This window comes from Nipponia nippon, unplaced genomic scaffold (assembly GCF_047370975.1).
Source record: "Nipponia nippon isolate SJK-2023a ecotype South Korea unplaced genomic scaffold, ASM4737097v1 scaffold_88, whole genome shotgun sequence".
Lineage (NCBI taxonomy): Eukaryota > Metazoa > Chordata > Aves > Pelecaniformes > Threskiornithidae > Nipponia > Nipponia nippon.
Genome location: NW_028262411.1, coordinates 148997 through 162296, shown reverse-complemented (window position 1 = coordinate 162296; position 13300 = coordinate 148997). Strand labels below are relative to the sequence as shown.

At 53.4% G+C, this 13300-nt stretch overlaps 2 protein-coding genes across 2 annotated transcripts; both read right to left on the bottom strand.

Moving 5' to 3' along the window:
• Positions 1-389: 389 nt before the first annotated feature.
• Positions 390-1325, bottom strand: LOC148050373 (olfactory receptor 14J1-like). The gene has a single exon (XM_087742866.1). It carries the CDS (start codon positions 1323-1325, stop codon positions 390-392), a length of 936 nt encoding a protein of 311 aa, XP_087598992.1.
• A 10078-nt stretch (positions 1326-11403) lies between these two features.
• LOC148050372 (olfactory receptor 14C36-like) lies at positions 11404-12402 on the bottom strand. The gene has a single exon (XM_087742871.1). It carries the CDS (start codon positions 12331-12333, stop codon positions 11404-11406), a length of 930 nt encoding a protein of 309 aa, XP_087598997.1. The 5' UTR covers positions 12334-12402.
• Between the last annotated feature and the right edge of the window lie 898 nt (positions 12403-13300).

Sequence of the window (13300 nt, the reverse complement as noted above, 5' to 3'; positions counted from 1 at the left end):
CCATCGTGAAGGTGGCAGAAAGGATTTGCCCACTGAGGCAGTGAGGGGCATCCCCGAGGTCCACGAATGCCTGCTCCTCCATGTGGCAGCTGGGCTCATGGCTCTTTGACCCCTCCTGTATGCTGGGGCTGCACCCCCAGCGCCAGAGGAGTTGTACGAGATGGGAGCAGAGTCAAAGAATTTTCTGCTGGGTTCTTTATTGTGTTTCCCTAGACAGGGAACCTGGCTCCATATCTGTGTGATGTCTTCTACGACAGAAAACACTGGCAGGGGGGTAATAATATTATTATTTAAGTGGAAATAATATATGACATAAAATAAACAATGAGAAAAACAAGAAATACATGATCAAAAGAGCAAGCGAGCTTTTCCTGAGGATGATGGCCACCTTACTGATGCTGCAGTAGTCTGTGTTCAAAGAGTTTCCTCAGGGCCTCCTTGATGTCTGTGTTCCTCATGCTGTAGATGAGGGGGTTCACTGCTGGAGGCACCACCGAGTACACCACTGCCACCACCAGATCCAGGGATAGGGAGGAGATGGAGGGGGACTTCAGGTAGGTAAATATGGCAGTGCTGACAAACAGGGAGACCACGGCCAGGTGAGGGAGGCACATGGAAAAGGCTTTGTGGCGTCCCTGCTCAGAGGGGATCCTCAGCCCGGCCCTGAAGATCTGCACATAGGACACCACAATGAAAACAAAACAGCTGAATGTTACTAAGAGACTAACCATAAGAAGCCCCAGCTCCCTGAGGTAGGCATCTGTGCAGGAGAGCTTGAGGATGTGGGGGATTTCACAGAAGAACTGGTCCACAGCATTGCCTTGGCAGAGGGGGAGTGAAAATGTATGGGCCGTGTGCAAGAGAGAATAGAGAAACCCAGTGCCCCAGGCAGCTGCTGCCATGTGGACACAAGCTCTGCTGCCCAGGAGGGTCCCGTAGTGCAGGGGTGTGCAGATGGCAACGTAGCGGTCATAGGACATGATGGTGAGAAGGCAATACTCTGCACCAAACAAGAAGAATACAAAGAAGACCTGGGCAGCACATCCTGCGTAGGAGATGTCCCTGGTGTCCCAGAGGGAATTGGCCATGGCTTTGGGGACAGTGGTGGAGATGGAGCCCAGGTCAAGAACAGAGAGGATGAGGAGGAAGAAGTACATGGGGGTGTGGAGGCGGTGGTTGCAGGCGATGGCAGTGATGATGAGGCCGTTGCCCAAGAGGGCAGCCAGGTAGATGCCCAGGAAGAGCCAGAAGTGCAAGAGCTGCAGCTCCCGCCTGTCTGTGAATGCCAGGAGAAGGAACTCGTTCATGGAGCTGCCATTGGACATCTGCTGCTTCTGGGCATGGAAACTGCCAAAGGAGATAAACCAGAAAAATTCAGAGAAGCTTCTCTGAGCAAAATTTGATTCCTTCATTGTGAAATACCTAAGGGAGCTTTTCTTTCCTGGGGGACCGTTATGCAGCTCCGAGGCTTCAGCTCTGGTTTGTGCTGGCTGAGTGTGCTGTGCAGAGCCGTGCCCTCTCCCCAGGGGCTCCTTGAGGGTCAGCCCTGCTTTACAGCAATGACCCATGGAGGCAGCAACAGCCCAGGGTGTTTGGAGGGAGGGTTCCTGGGGAGGAGTTCCCTGTGCTGCACTAGAGTAGAGGGTGAAAGCTCCGAAGGACGCTTTCTTCCACAGAGGAAGGTGGGAGATGAGGTGCAGCAAATGTGTCTTGTTATACTGCGGTTTAATATTCAGACACCCCCATCCCACTGGGGAAATATACTGGAAAGGGTAAAATTCCCCCATGCCCCGTTGCTCTCAGTGTAAACCTGCGTCAGTGCTCCCATCCAGGAGGGTTGCTCTGTCCATCAGCCTGGTGCCCAGCTGCTCTGTGCTTGCGCTGCTCCCAGCTGGAGGAGGGCTGCAGATAAAGATTGCTCCAAAAAAAACCCTGGTCTGTCCTGGGAGCAGAGGGGTCCTGTTCAAGGAGCAGATTTCAAAACACCTCTCCTTTCCAGCACAGCTCTGCAGAGTATGATGGAGAGGACAGGACAAGGATGCTGATTGGCGTGGGCAGATCAAGTGCTCTCAGACATGACCAAGGTCCTACAGGAGAGCTGTGCCCTTCTGGAGTGATGCTCACAGCCCCGCAGGACTCCCTGTCCAGCCTGGTCAGGTGTCTGAAGGTGATGTCTGCTAAGGGAAGCAGTGTCTCATGCCCAAGCACTGAGTGCAGTGTCTCGAGCCTGGAAAATGAAGAGAGGGCTTGGGCACCTTGGTCCCATGGAAACACCTCCAGGGCAGCGCCCTCCAGGTCAGGGCCAGAGCAGGCACTCAGCACCCCTACCCCTTGCCCCACACCACCACCATTACTGCCAGGGAGCCCAAGAGCAGGAAGAAGAGCAGCACAAGCAGGTGGAGGAACAAAGAAAAACCCTGTGACTCTCCTTCTAAGGGAAGCAAGGAGAGGAGAGGCGGCCGGGCACTCAGGAAAGCCTTCTCCTCACCCAGCAGGGCACAGCACCTCCCGGTTAGCAAAAGCCCAGGGCAGTCGCTCTCAGCCCCTTTGCCCTGCAGAGGGAAGCGGCCCCGTGTCAGGGGGGATGCCCCTCTGCTGTGCCAGAGCTCTGGCTGCAGAGGAGGCACCTCCTGCCCTGGACCACACAGCCTTGAGGGCAGAGGCTGTGCTGGGTGGGAGACGAGAGCAGGGGTCTTGCTCAGAGGAAGGTGTCTGCATTGGAGGGGAGGACAGGGAGCTTTCCAAAGTCTCCTTCCCATGACATTGCTGGTTGGAGTTTCCTACAACACTCTGCCCATGTGTTTGCAGCCTGGAGCTATCCCTGGTGGGAACTGTTTTCTCCCTCCAAGTTTTCCCTGTCAGGGATCACAGACCCCGTCACCCACTCCTGTCTGCTCAGCTCTCACCTGAAGAAACCTCCCAGTTCCAGGCACTCTCTAGAGGTACTGCACGTTTGCAGGCAGTGAGGAGCAGGTCAGAGAAACCCTGATGAGGCCAGCAAAGGTGATGCTGGTGCTCTCTGGAGGTAGAGGAGGGGATGGAAGCAGTTGACTTTCCTCCCACCAGACCTCCTGATCTCTCAGTGTAGCAGCTCAGGACTCTCAGTCTCCCTCTCCAAAGGTAGCAGCGCCTTTCCCCTTTTTCCTGAAACAGCAGGAAACGGAAAGCACAGCCTCAGGAAAGGTCTTTACCTTCAAGGGATCCCCTGCCTTGCTCTTCCTCTGCAAAAGTCCCCTCTGAAATGCCCTGGACAGCTCTGGCTGCACACCCGGCCTTCACCCCTTCCCCCTTGTCTACCATGAGCCCCTGGGCTGGGAGGCCTCCTGACAGAGCCCGTAGGCTGTAGGCTATGATAGCTTTAGGAGATCCTTCCAGGAACAGCAGCTGCATTGCCCTGCACCAAGAGACTTACCGTGACAAGGGCTGGAAAGGTTTCTTCCCTTGCAGCTCTCCTCTCTCCTCCCACTCCAGGCTGCCTTTAATCTCTCTCTGCCCTACTCCTTTCCCCAGAGCCCTGCTGCGCTTGGCAGAGGAGTTGCTCCCTGGCAGAGCTGTCTCTCTGCACTGCTGCCTGCTTCCCAGGAGCTCCCTCCATCCCAGGAGCCCCTCTCAGCCCCGGAGGAGGGGACCTGCCCAAGACGTCACTTGCTCTGCCCCCACCCCACTCGGTGCTCCCTCCAGGTGTCCCTGGGGCTCTCCAGGAACCTCCTTGGGAAGAGACTGAAGGAATCACCGATGTTGCCTGTCTCACCTCCGCAGAGACGTTCCTTTGCAGCAGTGCCCTTTCTCCTCTCCGAGACACAGTTAGGTCTGAGAATCCCCCTTCCTTGGCCCATCATCAGACAGGACACCTGGACACTGGCAGGGAGGCATCTCCTTTACCCATGCTGAGAGAAGGCAATCAGCTGAGTCAGTGGAGGCATCTCCTCCTGGAGTTGTAGTCCTGCAGTGGAAGGGACCTCAGCTCCCTCCCGTGCCTGCCACAAACCCACAGGAGGTGAGATTCCTCTTGCTTCAGTCATGGTGTCTGCTAAATATAGGATCTGTAGTCCCATTGTCACTGATGGAGATGGAGACCAGGAGTTCACACACAAACACCTGGTGACGTCTGAGGTGCCAGATGTCGTCCACGATAATGGAGCAGTACTGAGAGATTGGGAAACATCTGGGGGCACCATCCTGCAGCCTGGTGAGGATGCCAGCTGAAATGACGGCAGATGCCCACATTTAGGACATCACCCCCTGTCCCTACTCACGCTGTTCAGGGCCGCCTAGAGAGGTGTCCAGCTGACCAAATGGAGTTCTGTGCCAGAGGGAGAGGGAAGTCTTTCTCTTTCTCCCCTCCTTTAGCTGTATTGACTAGCTGTCCATTGCCTGTAACAAGAATTGTCTCACACATCCCCACAGAGCCTAACCTAATTCAGGGCAGCTGCTCATTGAATGGCCAAACACAGGCCTGTAGGGTTCTGTGAGACGCCAAGGCTCTCCACCAAAACTGCCTGTGGCTGGCAGGGACAGCACAGGACCTACAGGAAAGCCATGTCCCCTCAGAGCAGGTACGTGACAGACACCCCAGGCGCCATCTCAGATTCCTTCGGTGCTTGTGTGCAAGTGACTGATTGCCACCCCTGCAGTGAGGCCAGCCCTGTCCCATCTCTATCCAGCAGATGCAAGGCACCGCATGAATAAGAAGCACATTGCACTGGGCTCTCCACTTGTGGGCCTATGTTCTCAGCTTCTTCTACTTCTCCTCTGCCCCATCCTTTACTCACCCTCTTGACGATACAGTCTTCAAAGAGACCAGTGAATTTCGAGTAGGCATAGACCACAGGATGTCCACACCCAAGGATGCTTTCAGCAGCACCTTGTCCTTCCAGGAGATCAGTGCCTCTCTCCACCAAAGGCCCTGCAGGGCTGCAGAGACACCACAGACAGCAATGCCCTCTCCTGCCAGGGCTGCCCAGCCCAGCCCTGTTTCTCTCGGACCTTGGGGACAGCAGGCATTGCTCTCTTTTGGGGCACCTCAAGTCTTTCTTACAATGCCGTCTGCCATGCGCTCCAGCATGTCTCTGCCATGCAGCAAAGCTTTTGCGTACATGGGCTCTTGGGTGCTTGGTGTCCCTGTTCAGCATGACAAGGCTGAGGTTGGCCTGGAGCCACAACTCGGGGGCTGCGGCCTAGATGTGCAACACTCTCCTCTGACTGGGAACAGGCAGGAGGAGCTGGAGCCCCGAGGTCTGTCACAAGCTGTGACTTCTGAGGCACAGTGGGACACCTCCCACAGCTGGCGTGCTGCAATGGATGGATAAAGGTTCTTCGTGAGGCACAGGCTGGGAGCATCAGAAGAGGAGTATTTTCTGTGTGAAGGAGTTGCTTGGATGTATGGAGCTCCTTGCTGGGAAAGTCAACAGGTTGGGTGAGCCCTTGTGGGTGAGGATCGGAGGAGGGGCCAGTTAGGGCGACATTGTGGTGGGAGATAAAGAACTGGTGATCAAGGGGAGGAGGTGGACAAGCTCTTACTTAAGCACCTCAAGGAAGCCTCCAGATCAGTGATGTGGGGCTCTTTCTGGGGACCTTAATGACCCTGACATTCATTGGAGGGGGAACACAGCACTGTGAAAACAGGGCAACAGGTTTCTGGAGGGTGTTGGAGCAATTTCTTTGCAAAGCCACCAGCTGGACCAACAGAGATGATGCTCACCTGGATCAGGTCCTTGCAAACCATCAAGAGTGGTCTGGGACCTGAAAACCAGGGTCATCCTTCACTGTAGTGACCATGTAATAGGGGGGTCCCAGCTCTTGAGCAGCCTGAGGAGGGAAAGGAGCAGAGTGTAGGGGTCAGACCTCAGAGGGGAAGACTTTGGCCTGTTCAGGGGGCTTTTAGTGGGGATCCTGTGGGCAGCAGTGAAGGGCAGCACAACTCAGTACAGCTTGTCTTTAACGAGAGAATCACCCACAAAGAGCAGCAGTGAGTACACAGCTGACAAGACCAGCTTGGGTGAAGAGGGAACTCATGAGGAAGCTCCACAGGTAATGGAAGCAGAGAGGAGGAGGGTGCAGAGACTCACTTCAGAAGGAGGAATTTAGAAATAGGAGTGGCTTTTTTATTTTTTTTTTAAGAACAATTTTGGAAACCAGGGTGGGTTGAGTTACAGGAGCACAGATGCCTGGTGTCACCCTCCATCTGCAGTTTCCATTGGAGGGTCCAGGTCTCCCACGGCCCCTTGAGGTCACTCCCAGTCCCAGGTGAGTGTATCTGGCACACCAGGACCTCCTGAAGTGGCACTGGAGGCTTCTGGTCAGGAACTGAGCTCGGCCTGCAAAGATGAGGCAACTTTCTCAACATGTATGTAGTACGGGAACATTTTCATCAGCTGAAATGTTTGAATACTTTTCATAGAGAGAGAATGTTCTCCTGTGCTGCCATCATGAAACTCTCCAGGATGTGTACTGCTCTCGGGAGAAGAAACCTTGATCTTCCTGGCACTTGCTTGACCACTGCTCTGTCCATTATGGAGTGTACTGAATCTCACTAATCTTCTACCTATTCCCACATGTCCTGATTCAGCTGACCCTTTCTCAAGTCATCTTCTCCAGCAGACTGTCTGCACAGATGCCTTTTTGAGTGTCCATCTGGTTTTCCTCCTCCCATTACTCTCCATTCCCTCAGACCCCTCCCAAGTACCCAGGTGCTGCTTGGAGCTTCAGGCAGTTGAAAGCTTGCTGCTCCTGTCTCCTGACTCTCTCTGTAGCCAGCTCCTTCATTGCCTTTCTCTCTGTCCTTTCCTACTAATCTCACTGCACATTTTCCCCTCCAAAGGACAAGTGGGATTTAGTGGAGGCAACTTGGACTTCATGGACAGCTGACGAATGTTTTTTATTCTTCACTGAACCACTCTTCCTTTTTTTGTTTTTGTTCTTGTTAACTAAGAGAAATGCTGTGTCTCTGTGCAGCCACTTCTCCAAGGAAAGCAGAGGAAAACTGATGCTGAGACATTCAGCTCCAGCCTGAGTGGGAAAAGCTTTGATTTTAACATGAGTGATGTGAGTTTCAGGTGACCGGTGAGAGAAATGGCAGGTTGGGGTGGGGTGGGTGGGATGAAGAGTGTCTCTAGAGTGTCTGACAGAAAGGGTCTGGCTTTTCCCGCATGTTCATACTTCATCATGAGACCCTTTAGATCAGTTAAGACTTGGAGATTGTCTATATTGTTTATTCTGTAAGTAGAAAAATAATGAAAATGCTCAAATATTTTTAAAATGTTATTTCTTTTTGACATCTTCTCATTTAGACTATACTCCTGAACTCTCCCTAATGAGCCACACAAGAAGGGAGGCATTAAAGAAAACTGCAGAGCGCCATGGCATGTTAGGGTATCTGCATTTCCATGAGCCCTCTGGTGCCAAGTTCCTGAACTGCAGCTACCGAAAGGAGATTGAACAAGCTGCTGAAGAAGCCTTTAAAATGTGATTAAAATCTCCAGGACTCTGAGGGTGTCAGTGGGCCCCCTGAGGGCCATCACAGCTGAAGCCATGAAGGGAAGCACGGGTGGAGGTACCCCTCCCCGGGGGCTGCCTTAAACTGGCAAGAGGTCAGCACTGGTTCCAGGTGACAAAGGCAATGGGCAGGTGGCTCTGCTGCCACGTCAGCCCTTGATGGGTTTCATCCAGAAGGATGGGCAAGCTCTGATCCCTGGCACCGGGGAAGGGAGATCCTTTTCCTCATGCATTGCTCAGGGCTGTTGATGGAGCAGTGTGACATGGGGGTGTGCGATGACGAGTGCAGGACAACCCTAGGAACGCCTGGACTCTGTGGGGGGATGAGGACGGAAGAAGGCCATGGGTCTGTAAGGAAATGGTGTCCCCGTGTGGCTCTTGGTGGCAGTGACAATATTGATAGCTGAGAGGAGAGAGATCTTGGTTGTGTTTGGGAAGTCCCAGCCCCACCAAGGCCCTCAGTCATCTCCACCATGGGCTCTCCCATGCTGTCCCATGTCTGCAGTAGGTCTCCTGCAGACTTTGGCCACCCCCCAGATTCCCCACCTCACTGTATACCTAGGCTTTACAAATGTCTTTTTGTCCTCCCTGCCTTTTGCTTCTAACACAAAGCTGTGGTTTTCTGGGGATTTGCCAAAGCTGTGAATCCCCAAGCAACACATCCAGCTGCTTTCAAAGCTAATGCTCCTCAATTGCCTAAGATATCCCAGCACTGTACTTACTTATCATAGAATCATAGAAAGAATCATAGAAGCATAGAATGGTTTGGGTTGGAAGGGACCGTTAAAGGTCATCTAGTCCAACCCCCCTGCAGTGAGCAGGGCCATCTTCAACTAGATCAGGTTGCTCAGAGCCCCATCCAACCTGACCTTAAATGGTTCCAGGCATGGGGCATCTACCACCTCTCTGGGCAACCTGTGCCAGTGTTTCACTGCCCTCATCGTAAAAAAGTTCTTCCTTATATCTAGTCTCAATCTCCCCTCCTTTAGTTTGAAACCATTACCTTGTCCTATCACTACAGGCCCTGCTAAAAAGTTTGTCCCCATCTTGCTTCTAAGCCCCCTTTAATTACTGAAAGGCAGCAAGAAGGCCTTCCCAGAGCCTCTCTTGCCCAGGCTGAACAACCCCAAATCTCTCAGCCTTTATTCACAGCAGAGGGGTTCCATCCCTCTGATCACTTTTGTGGCCTTCCCTAGACCAGCTCCAACAGGTCCATGTCCTTCCTGTATGGAGTGCTCCAGAGAAAAATTAGGAAAAGTATACTTTTTTCACTAATTTCCCAGGAGAAAAAATTGCTTGGGGGGTATTATGAATGTGCATAAATACCTGAAGGGAAGGAATGAGGACAAGGGAGCCAAATTCTTCTCACTAGTTCCCACTGACAAGACAAAGGGTGATGAACACAGATAAAAACACATGACATTCCCTCTGAACCCAACAAAACACTTTTTCACTGTCAGGGTGGTCAAACACTGGAACAGCTTGCCCAGAGAGCCTGAGGAGCCTCCATCCATGGAGGTATTCCAGACCCACCTAAACAAGGTCCTGAGCAACCTGCTCTAGCTGACCGTGTCTCAGCTGGGGAGTTGCACTTGATGAACTCCAGAGGTCCCTTCAAATCTCAACATCTCTGTCGTTCTGTGAGTGTGAAGGAGAAAAGTAAGACAGAAAGAAATGAACAACACACAGCCTTGATGGCAAACACAGTGGGATCCTGTGGAGAGGGCCCATGCTGGAGCACGGGAGAAGTGTGAGGAGGAAGGAGTGGCAGAGGTGTTCTGTGCTGACCGTAAGCCCCATTCACCATCCCCCCAGCTCCTCTTGGGGTTGGGGTGGGTAGAAGAATTGGGAGCAATGGAGCAATTTGAGCCTGGGAAGAAGGAGTGGGGTGGGGAAATGGTCTTGAATATGTTTGCTATGCTTTCTCTCTATCCGAATCTCTTTTAATTGGCAATAAATTCACTTGATCTTCCCCAAATCAACTCTTCTTTGCCCATAACAGTAATGAGTAAGTGATCTCCCTGTCTTTATCTTGACGCATGAGCTAACCCACCTTATTTTCTCCCTTTCTCCTTTTGAGCTGGGGGTGCAAATGAGCAGCTGGGTGGGTGTCTGGCTGCTGGCCAAGGCAAACCCACTACAGGACCACCACAGCAGGACTGCTGTGTCCAGCCTGGGGCTCAGCAGCACAAGGAAGATCCTGACAGACTGAAGGAAGTCCTGCAGAGGTCAGAAGGATGGTTGGGGCCTGGAGCAGATAATGGACAAGGAGAGGCTGAGAGAGCTGGGTTTATAAGAAGTCCCTCAGAGCCAAACACCAGAGCAAGGACCCAGGCCAGCAGGGGAGATCTCAGTCAATGGAGATTTTCAGAATTTGTCGAGACAAGCACCTGACTGAGCTGGAGATGTCTGAGAAGAGGCTTGGCTGAGAGTCCAGCTGTGGCAAGAGCTGTGGGATTTGGTGTGTAATGGCTGCCAGTAGGAAACTGGTTCCCTTTTTATTAATAATGGCAGTGGAGTTGAGTATGACTGAGCCCCAGAGGAGGATGGGGGTGACCATGCAGCAAAGGTCCCTCCTCAGGCCTGGGGTGTATGGCCAGTGGGTGGGACTGGTCTGGGACATATTTCCTGGGGCAGTTTCCCCAGGGTGTCCTGGAAACATGGCACAGACCATGACCCTCTCTTCTGCACCTTGGATGCCTTGCTTCCTTCACCATGACACCTGGCTCTGCACTGGGAGTGCTGGCTGCCCCTACCCTGCACACTCACACACCTTAGCTCTGCACTGGCTTTCTTCTCTCCCAGGCTCATTCCAGCCCAGCCCAGACCCTCCCCACCTCTCCCCACCTCCCCTGCCCTCTCCCCAGCCCAGCCCAGCAGAGCAGAGCAGCCTGGGCTGGCTCCATGGCACTGCCCAGCGCAGGCTGCTGCAGAGCTCTGGGCACTCACCCCACAGCCCCAGCCCCTCTGAAGGCCACAGCAGCTGCTGGGGGGCAGACAGCGGGGTTCAGGCTCCCCATCAGCCCCACGGCTGGTGCTGGCCACAAGGCCATGAGGAAACAGAGGCTAGGCACTCTCTGGCTCTCCTGAATCCATAATGTAGGTGAGCCCCAACCCTGTCTGAATTTTCCCCATCCTCTGCTGCCACCAGCCCCACTCCCCAGGACAGCACCAGAGTCCTGGCCCTGGGGGTCCTCAGGCAGCTCCTGCAGCTCTCCACTCTCCCTTCCCAGTGTCTGCTGGGTTCCCACTGACTCCCATGGCGCTGCAGAGGCCTTTTTCATAGATATCACATTTTAGGGCTTTACTTCTGGGGGACTTCACCTTTGAGGGTGTTTCACCTTCTGAGTCTCCATTCATTCCAACCCCAGGGCACATGGGGAGTCCCCATCCTCTGCTCTCCTGACTTTTCCAAAGTATTTTCTAGAGAGTCTGGTACATGCCATGCATCCTATCATACAAGAAGCAACCTGGAGAAAGAATGGGGAGCTGATAGACCATCTCCACTGCCATTAGACACCAAGAAGAGAGCCTTTAAAACCAGAACACGTGGTCCAGTGGAACCAAAGGTTACCATGCACTTAACCCCAAAACCACTCAGAACACAAGGAGACCGGAAACTTCAGAAGACCAGTTCCTTGGACATTTTCTTGGAAGCAACTTTGGAAGAAGAGCCTTGCCTTCAGGCACTGAAGCCAGGAGCCCCCCTTTTATTGAAGAGCTAAAATGTGATGGGACACATGTAACACAGTGTTGTGCAAGGGGCAGACACAACAGGATCAAACCCCCACAGCAGGAATATAAACCCAGCAAATTATCTCTAAGTAGAATTATCACGAGAGAAAAAAGCAGAATTGTGGCATAAGATAAACTCTGGGAAACATGCAGAGGAGGGGAGGAGGGTTATTCTCAGTGAAACAGCACCCATTGGATCACTTTCCACAAGGCATCCTTGATTTCCTGGTTCCTCATGCTGTAGATGAGGGGGTTCACTGCTGGAGGCACCACTGAGTACAGCACTGCCACCACCAGGTCCAGGGATGGGGAGGAGATGGAGGGGGGCTTCAGGTAGGCAAACATGACAGTGATCAAAAACAGGGAGACGACAGCCATGTGAGGGATGCACGTGGAAAAGGCTTTGTGGCGTCCCTGCTGTGAGGGGATCCTCAGCACAGCCCTGAATATCTGCACATAGGACACCACAATGAAAACAAAACACCCGAAGTCCACAAAGAGACTAAACATAATAAGCCCAACCTCCCTGAGGTAGGAATGTGAGCAGGAGAGCTTGAGGATGTGGGGGATTTCACAGAAGAACTGGTCCACAGCATTGCCTTCGCAGAGGGGGAGTGAAAATGTATTGGCAGTGTGCAGGAGAGCATAGAGGAACCCAGTGCCCCAGGCAGCTGCTGCCATGTGGACACAAGCTCTGCTGCCCAGGAGGGTCCTGTAGTGCAGGGGTTTGCAGATGGCAACGTAGCGGTCATAGGCCATGATGGTGAGAAGCCAATACTCTGCTGAAATGAAAAAGACAACCAGAAAGATCTGGACAGCACATCCCATGTAGGAGATGTCCCTGGTGTCCCGGAGGGAATTGTCCATGGATTTGGGGAGAGTGGTGGAGACGGATCCCAGGTCGAGGAGGGAGAGGTTGAGGAGGAAGAAGTACATGGGAGTGTGGAGGCGGTAGTCGCAGGCTACAGCGGTAATGATGAGGCCGTTGCCCAGGAGGGCAGCCAGGTAGATGCCCAGGAAGAGCCAGAAGTGCAAGAGCTGCAGCTCCCGTGTGTCTGCAAAGGCCAGGAGGAGGAAGTGGGTGATGGAGCTGCTGTTGGACATTGTGTCCCTCTGAGAATAGGGATCTGTTCAAGGAGGTAAAGGAAGGGAGAAGTTAGGGCAGACTGCTTTGAGAAAAATCTGTTCACATTCTTATATGAAGCCCCCAAAGTGCCTTTCACATTTCGGGAAGAGCTTTGGTGAGCTCTGGTTGGTGCTGGCTGAGGGTGCCCCAGGGAGCAGCAGGCTCTGCTGGGGGCTCTGCAGGACTCAGTCCTGCCCTACAGCAACAGGTAAATAGGAACTCAGGGTGATCTCAGAATAAATCCGCTCATGATATCAAAGAGCTTTTCAGCATTGTCACTCCCAATTCACCTGACTGCAGAGCAGAGCTGTGGGCAGTTTGGGTTGTGCCTTCTGCTCTAGTTGCCCCAGCACAGCTGAGGAGTGGTTGGAATGCAGCAATGCCTGGCATTTCTGCTGCACTGCAAGGGAAACCTTGTGGGTGCTGAGATTGGGCACAGGGACTGTCCCTTAGTGCAGAGTGAGGACAGCCGCTCTGTCCATCAGCCCTGCTCTCAGCTGCCCTGTGCTGGCAGCTCTTCCACCTGGAGGACTATCGCACTCGGGTGTTCCCCCCAAAAGAAAGAGGCCAGTGCTGGGAGCAGAGGAATCCAGTTTCCAAGTGCAGATCTCCAAACCCCTCACCCCATCCCATCGTACCTGAGGAGGATCTCAGCTCTGCCCTCCCAACCGGGGACACAGAGGGCTCATTACAGCTGCCCACATGCAGCCACCCAGCAGGAATTCAATGGCCTTAGCACCGAGGTGTCTTCTCCATGGGGCTCCTGCAAAACACAGAGATGCCCTGGGAGAGCTGTGCCCTATGGGATGGCAGCCTGCAGCCCAGCAGGACCTCCCAAGGACAGAGTCAACTGTCCTGCATTTGTTACGTCCTGAAGGGAGGGTGAGATCCGTGCCAGCCACACACACTGCAGTACCCAGAGCCCCACAGGTGAACAGGGTGCGA

Excerpts from the sequence above, each read along its gene's own strand:
- LOC148050373 (XM_087742866.1), bottom strand. The coding sequence starts at position 1,325 with ATGTCCAATGGCAGCTCCATGAACGAGTTCCTTCTCCTGGCATTCACA.
- LOC148050372 (XM_087742871.1), bottom strand. The coding sequence starts at position 12,333 with ATGTCCAACAGCAGCTCCATCACCCACTTCCTCCTCCTGGCCTTTGCA.